This window comes from Genypterus blacodes, unplaced genomic scaffold, assembly GCF_046128005.1.
Source record: "Genypterus blacodes isolate CSIRO-AG114 ecotype Tasmania unplaced genomic scaffold, CSIRO-AGI_Gbla_v1 ptg000017l_1, whole genome shotgun sequence".
Lineage (NCBI taxonomy): Eukaryota > Metazoa > Chordata > Actinopteri > Ophidiiformes > Ophidiidae > Genypterus > Genypterus blacodes.
Window position 1 is genome coordinate 1842373 of NW_027466831.1, and position 21588 is coordinate 1863960.

The 21588-nt window shown below is 46.3% G+C and overlaps 1 protein-coding gene across 4 annotated transcripts in view; it reads left to right on the forward strand.

Annotated features, from left to right (window-relative positions):
* pax7a (paired box 7a) overlaps window positions 1-17062 on the forward strand; it is a 40663-nt gene extending 23601 nt beyond the window's left edge. For all 4 annotated transcript variants that reach the window (XM_076141472.1, XM_076141474.1, XM_076141476.1 and 1 more), the window contains exons 6-9: window positions 3246-3411; window positions 3678-3877; window positions 15151-15400; window positions 16947-17062. In XM_076141472.1, coding sequence (XP_075997587.1) covers window positions 3246-3411; window positions 3678-3877; window positions 15151-15400; window positions 16947-17062 — 732 coding nt within the window. The remainder of the gene's footprint in view (window positions 1-3245; window positions 3412-3677; window positions 3878-15150; window positions 15401-16946) is intronic.
* The last annotated feature ends 4526 nt before the right edge of the window (window positions 17063-21588 follow it).

Sequence of the window (21588 nt, forward strand, 5' to 3'; positions counted from 1 at the left end):
GGTAGGCAGATACGGAGACATGGAGGAGCGCCGCAGCTCTCTGAATTCCAGAGAATTAAACCGGATTGTGGAGAGCAGAGGAGAATCTGCGGTCCAAGGTGACTTTGTGATCAGGTTCCAGAGCGCAGCATCAAATCCTCCGCTTCAGGCTATGTCCCTCTGAGCGTGTGTGCATATAAGTGTGTGTTTGCAAAGTAGTGCATGTGTGATAGTGTAAGAGCAAACCTGCACATGTGCACCATGGCTTGTGTTTATCCTTGTGTCTGCTGAGAGCCCACGGTGGCTGGAGTAGGACAGGACTCTCCAGCCCCCCAAACACACACTCCTCTCTGCTAAATACGTGCTATTAAGCGGACACACTGGCTCCAGCATGGGTGCTCACTAACTAACTCAATAGGGCCGCAGTCTACAGAGTTTAGTGTAATTACATTGCAGCAGGAATGTTGGAAGTATGTCTTCTTAAGTGGATGAGTGTCAGTCAGGAGGAGACGGGAATCAGAGGTGATTAGAAGGGAGACACCTTAACTCTTCACATTATCGGGGTCCTCTGTACTTTAAGCGTTTGGAAGAAGCTGCGTAATGACAGATAATCAGTGGCATGCTGCTGTGCTGAAGTCTCGTCTCCCATATGTCCTGTAATAGATTTTAAGAGGGAATAATTTGGCAGAGATAATGTGTAACATTTTGGTTATACGGCAGCAAATAAATGCAGCAGCACTTTCTAATAAGACATACTTTATAAAGGGATTATTACTAATAGCTCTGTGTATATCCTCAATTTATATTAGCGCTTTAACTCATTGCGAAAACGCTCAAATTTGAACATCTTCAACACTTAACATCTGGAAAATGACCGCAGGGCGTCTGAATCGATTTACCAACAATTTATTAACATTCTTCACAACTATGACTTGATGGATTTTTATGCTGGAAGAACCGTTTATTGTGACTTGAATTACTAACATGTGCTGGTGTAGACTTGACGGCATATTGGAAGGTGAAAAACTGATTTATTAAAGGTGAACACCAGCCAAACATATTTTTCTTCAACCTGGCAACCCCAAAGTCAGATTTTTACCCATTTATAAAGCAAGATTAAATGATCTGTTAAAAACAAGTAAAGCTCTCGGTTACTGTACAACTTACAGTCTGTTGTGAAGCCAGCTGTAAATCTATTCATCTTTTCTTTTTTTTTAAAAATGTACAAACTAGAACACTGATTTAAAATGTTTGGAGATTGCACGGACAGAAACGGCAAGGGAGGTGAAAGAGAGAAAGCAAAAAGAGAGACTTCAACGTTTAAGTGTTTTGTGCCGTGATGGAACACCTCCTCCCTCCGCCCGGATCACAAAGGGGGAAGGAAGTTAAAATGGACATAAAAGAGGGGTGGGGTGAGTGGATGAGGTCGGAGGTGAAGTGGCACGGCGGGGTGGGGTGATGGGGAGTGTGTGGAAGGAAGGGGTGTGCCCCTGTCGCCTCCTCCCCCCACCCTCCCCCTCCCAATCCGGGCAGCTGTTTGTCTGGCCCAGTAGGAGCTTAGTTCAGACCTTGGACCACGCTCCACTACATCCCAATAGCAGATATTTCACTGAAGCCACTCACCACATTTGTTTTGGAATAGCTTACTGAAGGATTCAAACGGCCTCTTTAGAAACCATCCAGCTCCAGATAAAGATTTCCTGTTGGTTTTCTGCTTGCGTGCCCTTTCTCTCAAGCGTCAATTCAGTCGCCGCCTGTTGCACCCCGTTTTCTTTCCGCTAAATGCTCGCGATCAAACTGAGCTACAGCCCTCCGAATAGGAAAAAAAAAAAAATCAGCGGGTCTTTATAGGCGCTGACTGTGTGGGAAAGGAGCACATTCAAATTAAGATCTCTGTTGGGTTTAGATCCCTTGTAGGCCCATACGAGTTTATATGTATGTTTGTGTGTACAAAAAGCAGCGGCCGCAGAAAGCAGCGAGTATGTCGCTGTGTAAGTCTCCTTGAAAGTCTCCCTCTTTAAGACCTGTTTAAAAGGGACGCCCCCTCTTTGTGTCCACTGTTCTCCGTGGCGTATGGAGGGGCTTTTGTCCCCTTCTTTCATGTGCTCGCACAATAGCCCGGGCGGTTTGAAACACAACAGTAGATGAACTGCGCTGACAGTGTATTAAACTCTGATGAATTGCCTGTGCGAGGCATAGATCAATGTCCTTCAACCCTCAGCACACAGCGAGCCCAGGCCTTGTCTTGGTTAAATGGAACAGGTTGCTGGCTCTTTTCACAAGGCCTGATTATATTCATGTTTTGTTGAAGCAGAAGTCTTTTTAAAATGTGTAAATCTTTGCAGTTCAAAGGGGCTCTGTTTTTTCCCCTTCATTCAGGGAGTTGACATTGTGCGTCTGTGCTTTGGCGTAGACACCGCTGCTCATTTTGTGCACGTTTTGCCATTTTAACATCAACAAGCCTCGGACGCTTGTTTCTTAAATACCGAATTCAGTCTTTTGCATGACCAGATTTTTTTTTAAACAGCCTGACTGGAGCAGGAGAGTGTAACTGTATTTGTCTCTCTGTCTGTGTGTGTGTGTGTGTGTGTGTGTGTTGTGATGGCTCTCTCAAAGCGTCCAACAGTTTCACAAACACCCTTGAGGTGTCTGATGTGGAGGTTAGTGGTCTATCTCTGACCCTTAAATGACTTCTCCCCTCTGAAGGGGGCTTAGGGCAGCTTGTTTACACAGATCACAGCCTCAGCCACTTAAGGAGAACAGGGCCGCTCCACTGAGCCTGTGTGCAGGCTCCCACAGGGACTCAGTGAGGAAGACCACCACTCTCACTAACCGGCAGATTAATCACAGGTGGCAGCAACGGGCGCAACTACTGACAAGCTACTAATGATGCGTGTTTTTGTCATTATATTTTCAATGTATTTGTTTCTAGATTGTACATCCTCTTTACAATATTTAATCTTTTTTTTTTCTACCTCACTCCTTCCCTCTGTACCTCTTACCCTTATTTATTACCTTCCTACATACTCCTTATTTCTTTCCTTTTCCCTTCCATCTCCCTTCCTACTCATTAGCTTCCTTCCTTCCTTTATGTTTAATTTTTTCCTGAAAAACTTTCCAGCACTTGGATTTAAATTTCCAAATAAAAACATTTAAAGTACTAGATTCCTAAGTTCCCAAATTTCCTCAAATCTAATTCTGAGTAAAAACATGTGGTATTGTCACTCATTATTCTGGTTTCATTAATGTCTTTGATTTGTCTGCAGGTGTGGTTCAGCAACAGACGCGCTCGGTGGCGCAAACAGGCCGGAGCCAATCAGCTTGCGGCTTTCAACCACCTGCTGCCTGGTGGGTTCCCCCCCACAGGGATGCCAACTTTACCCACTTACCAGCTACAAGAGTCCGGCTACCCCGGCACAACACTATCCCAGGGTAAGACGGAAATTTCTATGCTTTTAATGTGAGCAGCAGAGGCATTATGTTAGTAGTATTTATGATAAGTCAGCCATGTTTTACATTTATGGTCGTAAAATTACAACATCATCATTTGTGCCGTATATAAAAACCATGAGCAAGGATTTATCATCACCACCACATCAGCCACATACTTTCAAAGACACACAGCATGTCTCAGTTTGTCCCTGTTGGTTTGAAGCCTCACCTGTACGTGTGTGTGTGTGTGTTGTTTTTCATGTCAGACGTCGGCAGCACGTTGCACAGACCGCAACCCCTGCCTCCGTCCTCCATGCACCAGGGCGGCCTGAGCGCTGACGGCAGCTCCGCTTACGGCCTCTCGTCGGCCAATCGCCACAGCTTCTCCAGCTACTCCGATACTTTCATGAGCCCTTCGGCATCCAGCAACCACATGAACGCCGTCGGCAACGGGCTCTCCCCACAGGTCAGTCCAATCAGCTCTGCTACACTTATGAGGCATCTGCAACATTCCTATAGAGGTGATTAATGAGTCACATCCTCCGTCTTCCTCCTCCTCCTCCCTTGCCTCCTCCTCCTCTGAGCTCTCAGTGCTCCGATATGTAATTGTATTTGACTGAAATTAAAATTCCGAAACAGCATGTTCGGCAAAATAACTGCCAGTGTGGGCTTTTATGTTAGCTTCCAAAGCCCTGGATTTATTTTAGCTACTAAATTGCTACATTTGTAAAACAATTGGATTAACATCAACAAATTAAAATTCATCTTGATAGCACCGCCAGTACTCGTGCTGCTCCAAACAGCGGTTTTCGACTTTCCTGGGACGTCTAATTCCTGCACAGCACAGTAAGAACACATGCAGATGAAATAATTAACTAAAGCTTATAAATGTAGGCCCATAATCTTCTTCACATAATTGTCTTCAGCTGCAAGACTCCAGTTGCTATGTGTGATTTGGTTCAGTTCTGGTTGAGGTTTAGTAGGTTTATCTTGCTGTCCTACATTGGACTGTACTGGTCACCCGTCTGCTCTGTAGCATAAAGCAGAACATTACTCAGGCTAATGAGACGCCTAAAATATCCACCTCATCCGTTCTTCTCTGGTGTAGAAATCAGCATGTCTTTGCCATGTGAATGTGTGATACTGCGTGTGCTGCTTGTTTGCTTTTCTTTCCTGAAAAGCTTTGGATTTCACATGTTAACCTCCTTGGACACCTCCATTAATGAGCGTTAAAATGCGCCTCTATGGTAAGGGTTGAGCTTTAAGTAGCACAGAATAAAAAATGATTTGTATTGATGCAAATCGTGTGTACGGAATGAATTATGCGCAATTACCCATCAATACTGGCCAGTCTTGCCCACCCTCACCAACAAGATGTGGTTAACAGGCAGAAAATAAGATTGAAATGGTGTGTGAAGAGTTGAAAATGAATTTCAATGCTGCATTTGTCCACAATTACCCCGTCGTTCACACGTTTTATTGGGAGGGTTTTTTTTTTTTTTTCTTCAAATATTTCTCAAAGCAGATTGGAAACATTCTTGGTATTACCCTCTTTCTTCAGAGAAGAAAGAATTAAGGATTTTGTGACAAAAAAGAGATTTTCTCTCCTGCTGGAGCGACGGAGGATAACATGGAGGCTCACAGCGTGTTTGATTGTTAATCGTGGCACAGGGGCTTTAACTGCTAATGCTCTCACTGCAAACCTGCAGAAAAACACCAGGAACACGGAGTCATTTTTTCATTAATGGCTCTCTAATACAGGCATGGGGTAGACTGTCGTATTTTCTCCGCTCTCTTCCCAGGCATTCAAGAATGTGTTGGGATAATAAACATTTCCTGTCACAGCACGGATTAGGACGGAAGCCGTTGGGCAACCGCACAGGATTTTCAATATTCTGTAATTCTATCAGGTGGGTTTTATGGACGTCTTTGACAAAACCCACCTGATATTTCAATCTGTTTATTTATGTATTTATACATGGAACAGTGGAATTTATATTATCTATTATTTTGGGGGCACATAGAGGCAGCATGTACATATGGTGCAGATGTGTCACACCATGTTTGGACTGCACAGAAGTGAAATGTATTGAATTCCGGCAGAATGATGTGTGGCATTCCTATCAGGCTCTCAGCATGGAGACGAATGTTCCCTCTGACAGCAGAATCAAGAGTTCACTCCATGGTATAGTCACCCACCACGCCAGGCAGCCTCTCTCTCTCTCTCTCTCTCTCTCTCTCTCCCTCTCCCTCTCTCCCTCTCCCTCTCTTTCTGTCTCTCTCTGTCTCTCTCTCTACCCCACAAACATGCAATTATCCAAAAATAAGGCAAACTCGCAAAAATAAACACTAGTCTCATCTCCTCCAAGTCACTCCTTGTTTGTCTTTGCTCCTATTTAAGTCAAAGTCACTCTTTACTCATCTGCAAGGCAAATTATTTTCAGCTTTGGAGAAATGTTATTGACAGCGATATTTTTCATGATGCTCTCCACGTTTGGACTCTCCTATTTCCCCTTTTCCCCTGTAATGGAAAAAACAGCACAAAGACACTTTCTGTCAAGATGGAAATGAGAATTTGATATTGTAAGTTGCAGACAGCATCTGTTTGCAGGAGATATGCTTGTGTGTTGGTATGTGTGAGCTATTTCTTCAAGTGTCTGGCGGTTGCTGGTAAAGATTGACAAAAAAATTCTCTGATTCCCAGTAAATGGGCTGCGGTGGCAAGGTGCCAAGCCCGTAATGGAATCCTGCAGCGTTCAGCAGTCCCGACAGGTGCTCACATCCATCCCAATCCCATAACCTATCCCGACAGCGCACATTTTCCCATTACAGCCAGTGGAGGGGAGAAGAAAAAAACATTCACACTCAAAACGGGTTGTTGTCATTGTGGGGACGTCCGGCACGTCGGCGAGAGAGAGGAAGGCCTCAGAGTGACGCTGGGCCAAAGTTATGAAACCAGAAGTGTGCTTTTATTGTTGGCTTGATTCATTTAGTGGCACAGCAGGTGTTAGAAAGCAGGAAAGGCAAACCGTGAAGGACAGGTTTGCTGGTATTCCACCTTTCTTCACTGGAAGATTCAGCCAACTCTGCTATTTTCTCATTTTTACTCTCATTTCTCTTTTTGTCTTGCCCTTCATGACAGTATTTGTAGCTTTTTAACAGCGAATCGGCAGCTTTTCCTTCCCTATCGTGCTCCGACAGCTCCTCACTCAGTGCCACTTAACTCTAAAGAGCTTTTTAAGGACATATTTTCCAATTATTCTTTTGAAAACAGCGTTAGCGGGTATTTGCTTTTGTTTGACATCGGGGCCGAATTCCTCATTATTGCATGACAGGGACACCTGCTGGGAGAGGAAAGAAAACAACTGCACCAGAGGAGAGTTAAAGCACCAGGAGGAGCTCAGCCGCAGTACTGGTTTGGGTTTCAGCCTGCACAGAAATTTTCGAGTAATGTTGAGATCAGGCAGTAAAAAAAAGAAGAAAAAAGAAAGCGTTCCTCCTGCAGAAGAAGTCAGTCTGGTATATTGTGTTGTAAGCGTTGCAGTAATGTTGCAAGCCGTTTGGATATTCTTGTCGTCTTTTTTTTTAAGGACGGGTTTATGAGAAATGTGATCGGCGTGAGTGGGAAGTCGGTGAATTACATAAGGATGAGAGATGGAAAATTGTTTCTGTTTTGATGAAGGAAGTTTGAGAAGTTTTGTGAGGAACTTTTTTTTCTGTTTTGCAGTTTTAAGTCAAAGTGTTGTGTGTCTTGGAATGACAAGGATGTGTGTGTGTGTGTGTGTGTGTGTGTGTGTGTGTGTGTGTGAGTAGGGCCTTTGGGCTGTGTGAGTGGGCTGGGCCTCGACACACACACACACACACACACACTCACACACAAGTACACGGGATCAGAGGCAGAGCGGCTCTCACCCCTGCCTCCCTTTGATCTGTGTCCCCAGGCCTGCCTGCCCGCGCGGCGCTGCACCGTAACCATGCGCGCTGACACCACACTCGCCAGCGACTCCCCACAACTGTCTGAGCGAGATAAGCCAGGGGAGACTCCAAACTGCGCTGCCGCTCTCTTCCATTAGCAAGAGCAGACGCTTCTTTTAAAAACGGGATGAATTATTTTTAAGAAGCAAGCCCTGCGTTGCCAAAAAAAAAATGGAGAGGGGAAAATGTACGGAACAATCTGGAGCTCTGGCTTCATTCCGCCTCCCTCCCTGACTTCTAACAAGACATTCTGCACCTGAATACCAATGAGAGGGGGAGAGTCATGTAGTCCCCCACATTATTAAAACTTGGGCATTAAGCCGCTCGCTGGGCACTGTGTCAACTGGCAAGCTCCGCTGACAACAAATCAAAGGGGATGAGCACATAGCCTGCATTCACAGCTCAGCCACTCGCAGAGCAAGAGGGGGAATACATACTGGTTAATTAGAACTCCCATTAAAACAAATACTGTTTCAATTTGGCAAGTATAAAAAAAAAAAAGATGTAAGAGGCTTTCAGAAAAAGAGACCTGCTCTTGGCAGCAACCAAGAAAATCCAGGCACTGTAAATCATATCCACTGGCTATACTGTTTCTGCACAGATTATTAGTGTTTGCCGTTTGTTGTGCAACACTTTTGAACCCAGAGCGAGAGATGCGGCGGCTGTGTGACACCCACGTGCACAGGGATCGACCGCGTTTGGCTACCACTGCGGGGAAACGTACGGCTGTTTGTTTCGGCTGCCTGCAGAAGCCGGATTTGCGCGGAGTGATGCATATGTAACGCGACGCGAAGAGCGCCTGAAGTTTGTGACACTTAACGGAAGCAAACAGTGCCACACATGCAGCACAGCACTGTTACCTGCTCCGGGGTTCAGGATGGTCAGCGTTCCCGCTCGCTGGCCGTCTGCACCCCGGCCATTTGTTGCTCACTCGATCTTTTCGGTCTCTTGAGCAACCAGTAAAGCCATTTTCTCTTCATTCCAGAGTATTTCTGGATGTGGCTTTGCATATTCATAATCTATTTTTCACCTAGCATCCTTCCTTCCCTCTATTTGGCTTTTTGTCATCCCATGATGCCTTGCCAATAGCGCTTTGCTCTCACTCTCGCTCTCCCCACCTTCCTCTCGTGCTCCAGCTCTCTCCCCTGGAGAGGCAGCTCTTCTCCCTACGCCCAGATGAAAGGCTACGGCGGACAATAAAAATGCTATTTAAATGCAAGGGTGTTTGTGTGCGGGTGAGAGATATTTCCTGCTGAAAGTGAGCTGCTGCATCCTGATAAATAGTAAATATAAGGGAATGTGATTTACATTTATCTTGCAGAGGCAGCCAATCTGAATTTCAGTAAATCCTAGAAGATGGGGATTTAAGGAGAAAATGACTGAGACTGATTCACATGCTGTGTGTCCCACGCAGTTGAAATGCCTATAAGGTGCAGGGCGGTGCTGCCTTTATTAAAGCATAGGCACAGACATCGATCCTATCTGAAATACCTATTACACACACACACATGCACCAGGTTTCCTTCTTCACATAATAATAATGATAATAATATAATAATAATAATAACATCAGTCCACATGTAATAATACACTAGTATTGTTAGTACTTGTGCTCTCAGGCAGGTGAAGTGAGTGTGGGACTTGAGGCTGGGTAACCTGTGTTTTCAGGGTGCAGGGTCAGGGTGCAGAGGGTGATTGGGTGGCGGGGGGAGGGGGAGGAGCTCTGCTGTGAACCTGCCCTGCTAGCTGGAGGTTCGGGACGTTGTCTAGCTGCATGTGGTTCCTGTTAGTTCCAGATGCCACTCTGACAGGTGCATAGCCGTTGATTGATACTCTCTCCCACTTCTTCCCTCACCCGCATTCTCTCGCCCTGTCCCCCTCCCTCCGTCTCTTCCCGCGGGTCCCTCGCTGGCCCGCCGCACCTCTCCCGTTCCCACCTCGCCTCGCTCGTACCTCTCCTGAGCCCAAAGTTGATCCAACACCGTTTTTTCTTAGCTGCCAGAAATAGGAGTTTGCATTGCCAGCATGGTTCATTGCACGCATCTCTCTCTCTCTCTCTCTCTCTTCCTGGCTTCCGTCTGACAACAAGATGAGAATACGGGAGGCGGCCGGGTCCCCAGCTGGTTGTCTCAGGCAGCAGCTCTGCTCTCTCAGTCTCCAGCTGAGAGCTATTTCACTATTTATTTACATGTAATTATGGCTATGAGGTGCAGATATTAACACTGTCAAGAACAATTTGACCTGACATTTTTCAGTAGACCTGGCCCCTGCTGTTTTTTAGCAAACAGCCCCCCCCCCCTTCTCCCTACCTCCACACACACACACACACACACACACACACACAGACCACCTCCACCCCTCCTGTCCTCCTCCTTTTTTCTCCCTCACTCCCCGATCCGCCTCGCTTTCCCTTTGGAGCTGCACGCTTACACACGCATGCACACACACATACAAGCGCACACACACACACACACACACACACACACACACACACACACACACACACATAAATGCGTGCACACACAGGCCTGGCCTCAGTGAAACCACTCTCCTGGAATCAGAAAATCTGCCGTTTAATTTAGAAGAGGCGTCGGTGCAAGGTGCAGAGAGTTTGAAGCCTATGTGTATGTGTGTGTGTGTGTGTGTCAGCGTGGGTGTGTGTGTGTGTGTGTGTGTGTGCATGTGTTGAATGGGCCTCTCTTGTTCCCAGTGGCTGAATCCATCCCATAGTTACTCAAGCATATCACTAGCAGAGAATAGAGGATTGCTCCCCACACGTTCTCCAATTGCAGCCCAATAGACGGCATATTAACCTCTGGTTAGCATGGGGCCTGGTTTATAGCGTATACTGAGGGACGTTTAGGGGGGGAGGGAGGGAGGCGTGGGGTGGGCGGCAGAGAGGGAGGGAGGCCTTTCTCCAGCCCGTGCAGCTGTGCTTCTCTCAACACTGTGGCGAGCAAGAGCAGGAGTGGGCTGGAGGGAAGTTAACCATAATAAAAACTGTTCCCCTGCAGAGAGAGAGAGAGAGAGAGACTTGTGTTCCATTTCAGCTTTCCTTAGTTTCATATATGCATGAGTGGATTCATGAGTGTGTGTGTGTCTGTAGATCATATGGAGTCACACACAGTCTCAGGGTGGCTAACATGTTGTGAGGAGTGACAGCTTGTTCCAATGCCCGCTAATCGTCCTCATCTGTGCCTGACTTGTCAGTGCCCAGATTCTGTCAGTGCCAATCAGCCACTTAATTGAACACAATTAGCGCCCCCACCCCCCTCGTACGTCTTATAGGCATTCTTCAAAAGCCTATCTCTCCCCCCTCCCTCCCTCGCCCCTTCCCCCATTCTACCTCTCTCTCCGTCTCATCCTATGGCGCTGGCGGAAGACACTTTTCAGTTTTTATTAACGTGCCGCGGCCAATTAACGCAGTGGCATGCGGGCCAGAGCTCGTCATCTGCTGCCTGCCACCGTCCCGGCTGTCTGCCGAGGCCCCTCGCCGCCCCTCGCCGCCCCTCGCACCACCTCCACCGTGACCAAAACGCTTTAATTCAATTTATGCAATCACTGTTATTTTTAAATAGTCATTTTGTCTGCTCAGATGAGGGGCCTTGCTGCCCGCTGGGCCGGCCCTCTCATGTGAGGGATGGGGGAAGGGTCGGACGCTCAGGGAGCAGAAGTCTTCTGACTCAATGGGGGACGGCCCTCATCTTTACATCTATTTACTTCACTTTCATTGTGTTTCACTTCATTACATGTGTGATTTAGACTTACATTTTTTTCCTGAAATATTTAAGCAGAAATTCTGAAATTCATTACAGTAAAAGAAAATGTTTGGTGTCCATTTCTATCAAACCCATTTCTTTATGTATATTTTCCTCCTCCATGTTGAATATTCTGCCTGTTCTCAAAGTCACACAGTCGGTGGATCTGTGTGTCACCTAGGTCACAGCTTTAGATTCTCCTGCTGTAATCACACCCTCAGGACTGGCCTTCAAATATTGATCTTGAAATTCAGTGTCATCACTGTGGATCTTTAATCACTCTCTGCTGGAGCGAGTATCAGCCCGGCTGATCTGCTAAGGTGCAAGATGCTATTCTGCACCACTCAGATAACTTACAGACATTTGGAGTGCTCATTTTTCCCAGCCTGCCCCGGTGACCTCTGCCTAACTTAAAGGTACATCTCGGGGGCATTTGATTTGGGCAGAACGAGGAGCTATCGGTGACAGAGGAACTAATCCAGTCTTGCGCAGATTAAGAGTATTTGTGGAGCGGGGTGTGTTGGCGCTGGCGCCAGGAATGGAACAGAAGGGGCTCCTATCAGCTCTCCAGGCAGGCGAGCCCTCAGGCCAGCGCAGTCCTACAGGAGTCTTTGTACTTACCAAAGCCTCCACTTTCCTCTCACTCACTCTATATCACTTCTTCTTCTCTCCTCTGCCCCCCCACCCCTCTATAGGCTCCCATATTGTATTTTTACCGAGGCATTTCCTTTTTACACTCGCAAATTAGCGTAGTTTTGGTTAAACACAAGAGTTTGCGTGCCGAGTTATTCTGCTCAGATGCCTTGATAAGAGCAAAGGGTTTCAATTCTGACCAATATAGAAACATACCAATGCTTCATATTTAAACTTTGCTATAGATCATACAAAAAAATCGAAATACAGAAGAATTTGCGATATTGTTTATGGCGTTTGCCTTTCATTGGCTCTTTCCTGTTCCGTCTCCTCCGCTGTGCCTCAACCGAGTCGTTTTATTCTGGAAAGAAATCCAACAAAGGACAACTCGTCAAACATCCGCACAGACAAAAAAAAATGTAATTTGACTGTTGAAGAAATTAGGGAGGTATGAAAGAGCGGCGTCTCGTGTCTCAAGTGCGCTATTTATTTATCTGAAAGGATGCACATTGTATCAATTTACACTTCCCCATTCACTTCGCCACAGGCTGGAGGGCTCAGAAGTTGAGAGAATTAATTACTTTTTTATTATTATTTATAAAGTAATCTATCTGTAAAGAGAGAGGGGAGAGGCATGGGGGGGGTGGGGGGGTGGAGGCAGGGAACGCCCCGGAGCATTGTCCTTTAAACTGGGTCCTGGCTCACATTATCTCCCAAACCAGCGCTCACACAACGCCCAACAACAAACGAACTCTGGACTGCTGAGGACGCTGTGTGTGTGTGTGTGAGGGAGGGAGGGTGATGGGAGATGGAGGGAGGGAGGGGAGGCAAAAGAGAGAGAGAGGCAGGGAGGAAGAGGTTCAGTCAGTGGGCGCCTTCTCTCTCTGTGTAAAGACTATGTTCAGAAAAACAATGTGGTTATGGAGATTTTTTTTTCTTCTTCTCTCTTCGCTCTATTTTCCGCTAATTCCAACACCCGGAGACTTTGTTTAAAGCAGCTGAGCCGACGCTGAGATATGTAATTTAAAATTTCTGCAACTTTCCGCTGCACTGGACCCCATCCGGCGAAACTCCATCAAACGTTCGCACTGACAAATATCCCTGCCAACCCAGAGCTCGCTTTTAATACACTTTATTTCAAGCTGTGTGCGTTTATATTTATATATGTGTTACTAAAAGGCTTTAATGGAGTTTGAGGAGGAGTTTGAAACCTGTGCGGCCAGCAGGAATATCATACTTTGCCTTAAAGAGTTTAATAGCTGTAAAGTTTTGTTTTACATGGAGAAATGCGAAGGTACCCAGCTGCAAAATGTTTTTTTATGAGCTTATGTGACTGTGAGTATCGTCTAACCCCGTCGGTGTTAACTGAGACAATTTGGTGACATCAAAGTAGCAAAAGGACCTATGGCTAACAGGAAGTAGGCGTGGGCGGAAGAATACGAGTTATAAAGTCACACTAACTCTGGCTGCTTGTGAAAGATAAGACCGCTGCTCCACCTTCATCACTTCGGGACAGTTGTGTAACGCGTCTCCTTTTTGTTTATTATATTTCGTACCTTTTCCCCTCTCAAAGCATCGCAATTCATCCGCCGACTCGTCTTTGAGGAATCACTTCTGAAGGCTCCAGCTCCCTCTGAAGCGGCCGAGCCGTCGTTCTAAAATAGCCAAACTGCGCTAGCGTGGACGATAAGAAGTCCTTTCCTTTTGAAGAACTTCCACGATCTTGAATTGTAATTTTTTTTCTTTATTGCGCAAGGAAGCGATGTAATCAAGCTTCAATTAACCAATGACTAAAATGGACTCATGGCCTCCAGCTGTCTCTCTCCCTGGACACTTAACAAGCTCACTCCTCTCACTCCCCCCACCATCTTAGAGCATCGGGACAGATTCAGCTCGTCCTCCTCGCGGCCTTCTGCTCTTCTCTTCCCTGCTCCTCTCCATATGGGAAGGAGCATCACATGTGTCCAGCATGAAGAAGACCATGAATCTCCTTCTTATGGATACATGTCACATGCTCGGCCTGCATCTGGATGGGACGGGTGGACGGTTGGGGGTTTCCATACTGATAGAATTAACATGTGGAAAGGCCTAACCAGCCTTTGTGTCTCTGATATGCTTTAAGTGCTTCATATTTCCTGGGAGGCCTTTTCTAAAGATGTGATTAATTTGCAGAATCGGGTTAATTTTCCCTCTGTGAGTTATTTCTGGCCGTTCGTACATCGGGGCGTCAGGCGTTTTCACAATTTTGCTTGCTGATGTAGTGCCTGTCTGTTTATGCTGTAGGTGTGTGTGTGCGTGTGTCCATTCATGCGCACATGCAAGCATAAGAACATGTGTGTATGAGTGTGTGTGTGTGTGTGTGTGTGTGTGTATCACCCCTGTGTAACCACCTCCATGATGGGCTAATTGGTTTAGCAGCAAAGGGGCCAAAGGCCATAGCAGCATAGCGAAACTCAACGTGAACCTGATGTTGAGAGGAAGACTTCCCAGCTATAGGAGGGGAGCATGTGTGGGACAATTCCCTCTCTACCACCCCCAGCCCCCTCTCACACACACACACACTCCACTTTCCTTCTTCAGCTTAAAGAAACTTGCAGTATTAGAAAACAAAATTCTTCACACTGTTCTGGGCGGCGGCGCCTCAGATTCAAGTAGCACTGGAGGTAATCTCTTCCACTTTAACACATTTTGAGACCTTCCTCTGACGAATGTCACATGCTATTACATTAATCTAGAATATTGAATTGGATGCTTTTATGCAGTGTGAATAATGTACACACTGTAATATTCAGCCGAGCCCCAACCTGCAGTATCAGCAGGCCCCTCCGTTAGCTGGGTGCAGCCTACTTTGTGCAGGGATCTGAGGGGATCATTTACCAGTTCCAACTCCATTACTATTCATGAGATGGGTAGGCTAGGGGCGAGGGATTAGGGACTCCCTTGGTGCTTGTTGTGCTGCAGGCTCAGGCTCAGGCCTCAGGCTCTGGGACAGGGGCTGTCTGGCACTGATGCTGGGTCTATTATCACCCTGGGACCCTTCTGTCCCACAGTTGAACACTTATTGGCAGTGCCAGCTAATAGAAACAGTCTCTCTCTCTCTTTTTCCCTTTTTCTCCTTTTTGAACCTCCTCTCCCTCCTTGCGTCCTGCCTCCTTGCTCTTTCTAAACACTGGGGAAGTTTCTCCCTTTTCTCGATTTCAAAGTAGAAATGGTGTTTTTCTCTGGACGTCTTCACGGTGGAGGTTCTGGGGTGGCACCGCATTTCAGGGGAGAAAAAAAAAAGTACTTTCCTCGGAGTCTGTCCGCGCTTTGATCATGTATTTTCCAAATTTCTCACATCCTCCGCTCCCCCTTCTCCTCCTCTCCCCCCCAGGTGATGAGTATCCTGAGTAACCCCGGCGCCGTGCCCTCCCAGCCCCAGCACGACTTTTCCATTTCCCCCCTGCACGGCAGCCTGGAGAGCTCCAACTCCATCTCAGCCAGCTGCAGCCAGCGCTCCGACACCATCAAGGGCGTGGACAGCCTGGCCTCGTCACAGTCCTACTGCCCCCCCACCTACAGCGCCACCAGCTACAGCGTGGATCCCGTCACCGCCGGATACCAGTACAGCCAGTACGGTCAAAGTGAGTCCATCACACATGCGTACATAAGTTTAGATTGTAATGTACTGCTTTTTGTCCTTTTTTGTACCTCCGACATTTACATTAAGTTTACTCCACTAAAATGACACATTTACACCATGTTAACACAAGTTTCTTTAAACATGAAGTTAAAGCATACCTGAGCCTTATTTTGAGATTTATTTACTAGTTTCAGGGATTTTTTCCATTACAAGAATTTTCATGATTTAAATCCAAATTCTCCAGAAATGTTGAACGTACAACCACACAGTAAACACCCGACCCGTCCTGTTGATACCTGAGTGAATTTTCGTCAAATTCATTTACGCGGGTACGGCTTTTACGTCAATAAGAGTTTTGACACACTCGCCGTGTGTGTTCAGTCAGATTTTACCTTTACGCTCCAACATCCTCCACTCAAGTTGCCGAGCCCTTCAGTGGCCTGACAGGGCGGCAGCATAGAGGCGATGCCCTTTGGTGAGAGAGTCTCCCGACCTTTGCCCCCCTGCTCGGTGGAGGCAGACACGTGCTCTTGATAAAGACCCCCCTGTCCCCCCAGCAGCACCAGCACAGCCTCCTCCTAGGGTGCTGGCTTAGTCACACCCCACTCCACTTGGATGGGAAAGAGGAGAGGACCACTTCAAAGAACGGCACACCCTCAGGGGCAACAGTGTCCTCTTGCCCACCTCTCTCTCTCTCTCTCTATTCTATCCTACATCACACACACACATATATATACATACGCACACACACACACCCACACACAGACCCTCAGGGCAGGAAAGAGGTTGCTTTATTAGATTAGCATAATTGACTGATGCTGTCACAGCCATTCATAAGAAGTTAAAATGAAGCACACTCGCCCAACAAGCCGCCCGGCTCGCCAACATTTGTTTGTATTTATACGCAGGTTCCAGAAGTGTATTTCCTTTAGTAGGCGCTGCTCGGGCTCGGGCTCCGTGTGTGTGTGTGTGTGTGTGTGTGTGTGTGTGTGTGTGTGTGTGTGTGTGTGCGTGTGCGTGTGCGTGTGTGTGCGTGCACCAGTGTTTTGTCAGCAGCAAGAAAGTGATGGCGGTGCGGATGTGAGCTGATGTGAGGTTAATTAAGATGGTGATTGAGCACAGTGGATGGGTAATGAATAGAGGAGAGAGGAGAGAGCTGCTGTCTGAGGAGGAAAATGATCGGCCATGTGGAGTGTGGAGGGCATGAAATCAGAGATGCCAAGTGTAATGAAGACTGGCACATAGAACACACACGGGGACTCGTCTGAGTGACAGCATGGAGACTTTACCAGGATGCACGTGCTCGGTGCCAGCAGCGTGCCAACCTCAGACAAGGGAAAGGGGGAGGGGCTTTTATCCTTCGCTCACTGGCTGTGGATTGTTTTCCCTTTGACTCACTCGTTTCTGCCACAACTTATTTCAGCCTTAATCAGAGGGATGAAATGAGAATGAATGGGACGTATGTCTCACAAATCCACCACCTGTTCCTCCAGTCTAATGCCTTTTTCTTTTTTTCCCCTCTTCTCTGTGTTTTCGTCTCTCTAAAGCCGCCGTGGACTACCTGGCCAAGAACGTGAGCTTGTCCACCCAGCGGAGGATGAAGCTGGGGGACCACTCGGCCGTGCTGGGACTGCTGCAGGTGGAGACGGGACAGGCCTACTGAGCCCCGCAGGACAGGACACACACACCCTGCCACCTCTGACCCGACCCACCAACCCCACCCGCACCGTCCATGCTCCATCACAGTCTGGACTCCGACTCGGCTCGGCTCTCTGCTTCTCCCTCCATGACATCAGCGCAAAGACACACCCGGCCTCGCCTCACCTCACCCGACGCTCAGAGGAAGTGACGCTGTCCTGTGTGACGATGCTCTTAAGGGACACAACTAAACTTTGTCCAACCGCGAGATGGCTCTACTATATAATCTTAATCTGGGGCATCTAATCCTCCTCCTGGTTCTCCTGACCCGTTTGGCCCGGACACACAGAGGGACGGACGGACAGCCAGGAGACCAGATGATGTGTGTGGCCGCTGTGGCTCCTCCGGTTCACGGCTGCAATCCAGCACACGTTAAGAGCCGTCAACAACATGTACTTTGACCTTGCTGTTCATAGTAGTTAACAAAGCCAATATCATTTGAACGACTCTTCTTCTTGTTCTTTTTTTGATATTGTTAAGGTTATTGTTGCTGTTACACGATTATGGTTAATGTGATTTATGTTGTTCTTTGATTCCATTCGTATCTCTTTTCTCTGTTAGATGTCGACGTGTTTGAAACGCAGCGGATGACTGAGACCATACAGGAGTGTGTGTGTGTGTGTGTGTGTGTGCGTGTGTGTGTGTCGGCACATTTACACAGAGAGGATGATTGTTTTCCAAGCTGCTGCTCCTCCGCCTGCTCCCTGAGCTCTAATGTTCCTGAGCGATTTGACCTTCCCACTTTCATATTCGTCTTGACATTCCTAAAGAACTTGGCCACTCTGTGGGAAGTCTGGCTCCGTGGATTCTGCAGGGAATTAAAGCAGCGTTTTGGCGGCCAATAGCTTTCCCCTCCTAACCTTTATCCCATCTTTAGCCGTGGTCCATGGGGAGGGGGGCATTGTTTGTAAAAACAGGATTGGGGAAATTAATGTATTTTGTTTAGAAATATGGACCTTGCCAAGGAGGGCTAACCCACCACCCCCACTCACACACACACACGCACACACACTCCACACTCCCCCACCCCCCCAAATCCCATCTGCCAGGGAATCCTGTGTGACTTAAACAGTGTAAAGCAGATTAAATCTCACAAATATAATGTCAAAGCTAATTCACAATGACCCTTCTCGTTACTAGCCAGTGTTTGTCTTCTTACACAGTAATTAAACATTTTGTATAAACTGCACCTTCGGTTGGGTTCCACGTTTGGACTAAATAAGCATTCCACCGAAACATTCCACAGGCTCCATGCACACATTTATATATTAGCATTCCGACTTTTTCTGTTGTGAGATTAAAAGTACACAAGCTGTGCCATTCTCATGCACTCTGGAAAATCATTTAATCCAGTCAGTTGTGAAAGGGCACAGTGATGGACCCCCTCTCTGCTCTGGACCCGAGCCCCTCTAATCCTCCGCTTTGACGCGTTCGCTGACATGTACAAAAAAGAAAAAAAAGTGAGTGGAGACGAGACTTTTGCGTAACATTTATAGTTGACTTTTGGCACAATCCAGGACCAGCTGACCCATTGAGTCGTGTGTGTGTGTGTGAGTGAGAGAGTGTGTGTGTGTTTGTATCCCATTCAGTAAAACGCAACAACGTATCTCAAAATAGCATTTGGTCCTCAGTCGCCTTGACACGGAAGCTGTACAATAGCAGGAGCAGGTTGTGTATTGTTTGTTTATAAAGAGTATGTTTTATACTAAAGCATAACTAGGTTGAGTGGTCGGTAAGCGAGGGATCTGCTGAAGTCAATGTTTTCTTTGGGTTACCTTAACTGGCTTCTTTATGTTGTTTTTGGTTGATTGTGTTTTTATTGGTTTACTTGTTCTGTTCCTGTTTTGGGCCCAGGTTAGTTTGGAAGATTTGTATAAGTTAGGAAAAATATGAATTCCATTGAAATAGTTCAAATTGAAATTGTATAAAGGAGAAACACACTGAGCTTCATGGAGTTTTGAAAGCTTGGTGACGTTTGTATCGTTGTATAGTAGAAAGGACCGGCAGACTATTAGTGCAGAGAATTGGACAGGACCATGGACCTGACACACCTGAACTCTGGGTCATGGGACACTGCCATTGGTTCACCATACTGATGATGATGATGGTGATGATGGTGCTGAGAGCCTCTGGCAAACTGAATAGAGTCACGTTGGATTCGTGGACCAATAAGACTTCCGTAGACTCAAAGTCACGACGACTCCGCACTGAACCGCAGCAGATAGATCTGCTCTGCTTAGAGCCTCACTCATGTGTATAATTACAAAGGAAGAATTTTAGAATTGTCTTTAGTGTATCAAACCCATTTCTAACCCTCAATAAACATTTGGATATTTAAAGCATAAAGCATCTCTTTATCCCTCCTCCCCTCTGTTTGACCCTTAACCTCTTTAGTTGCTTTCTGACATCTGTGCTTTGCTTTACGCCTTTTCTGTTCCGCATGTGTGTATATTATCATGGTATAATTTATTCTGCTGTATGAAGTATTAGAGTAGTGGGAAACTTGTATTGGTATTTACTACCTTCAGCCTGTTGGTGTGTTTACTGTAACACTGGCGTAACTGTTATCAATTAAAGATCCAAAACTGATTCTGACATTTCTGCTTTTTTTTTTATTGTGCAGGTGTGTTTGTATGTATTTCAATAGATACTGTGAGAATTTTAGTGTGTGTGTGTGTGTGTGTGTGTGTGTGTGGCCTGTCAGTTTTTTACCTTTTTCACAAATCAAATCACCCAGTTTACCCCAAACGTTGTGTTATCTTCTATTTCTGAATTTTGACAAGGACAACGCTGCGGAGAAATATTTAATTTAAGACTTTTGATTATTTGCAGCATTAGAGTTGAATAATCAACCTTGACACACCATGTCGAGCGCTAACATCACACAGCTGTTACATCTGTCCAGGAATCTCCCATATGTGTCCCTGCAAAATAAGCACAATTAGACACGACCAGCAACACTCTGTAATGGAAAACATATCATGAAGCAGAATTAAAACAATTGTGCCATGTGGACTAAAACTAAAACTCTATGATCCGACAGAGAAAAATGAAACGTTATATCCAGGCTCTCAGACATGATTGTTAAGCATGAAAATACGTTAGCTTAAGTGTCATTTGAATCTAAAATCATCTTCCTTACCTGTAGTTTGGTGTCCATAATGTTGCCTTTGGCTTTGAAAGAATCGCTGCATGTGGAGGGAAAGTGGAGGTTCCCTCCCAGTTACAGACCTGCTGCTGCTGCTGCTGGACTCTTATGGTCCTCATGAGGTCTGCAGGGTCTGGACCCTCATCAGCAGGTGGAGCAGCAGGCAGAGATTTGTCTGTGGTGCAGCTGATGGTTGGAGCTTCTGTGTTTGTGCTCACAGTTTGTGGTTGAGCAGCTTTTATTGTCACTTAAAGGCCTGGGTTTGTATTTATGTGGCCTGTGGTGTTAAATGGCCTCGACTCCACAGGCTGATGAACCACACAGACACACATCCTATAGTAAATCCTACACACTGATGTCATGTGATAGTGATCAATCACCTGCTTGGACCCTTTGACTCAGAAGGAAGTAGTCTCATGTAACTCTGATATGTGCAAACTTTTAATAGATGTCGTTAATAATCTGTATCCATTTATTCATTCAATTATGTTTTGTATCACTTTTGGGGGTTTTATTGTGTATTGTGTCTATTTTATAAATGGAGATCTCAGACAAAAGTGATCATATTTACTATTAACGGATATTAGTTTCTATCAATAGATGTATTGGTATGGTGTCTTGTTCGTGTATCAGATTGTATCAGACCGCACATCAGTCAGCCTTTCCTCTTGTCCATGTGTTGGGACGTGTCAGGCGTCAGGTGCTTGTTGTAAAGCGACAGACTGGACACACTGGACAGCCTCATTCCCAGAAAGCTGAACACACATACACACACGCAGTGCTGCTGGCAGCCTCAGAGGTGCTGGACTGGATGCTGCAGATTTCAATCATCTGAAAGCCCAGAAATGGAATTAGGCACCTGCTCAGCTCAACTGTGAATATGCATAATGTCCCCCACAGGTCTCTGGACTGAAGTGGTCAGCAGCAGCTATGAATCTGGGCCTTCATCATCATCGTCATCATCAGGGAATAACCGAAAGTCTGCAGTTTATTTATAATCTGTGTCATCTGGGTCCCCATGAATAGATTTGCCATCAGAGTGGAGAGACTCAGACCGACGACCAGAGCCCTGAGGACAGAAGACAAGAAGCAAAGATTAGTTCACCACACGATAAACACATGATAAACCATCTTACATGGCGACTAACATCTTGACACAAAATACAAAAATATGTTGTTGTAGTGAGAAGAAATTACAGAGTGTGAGAAGAGTGTTAGTAGATGACAATGATGAAGAGTCGATGATTCAAGCATCACCAAACCTGAAGACCGGAGTCGAGTCAATGAAGAGACGTCATGACATCCTCCGCTTCCCCTCCTCGTCCTCCTCTGTCTTCCTCTCC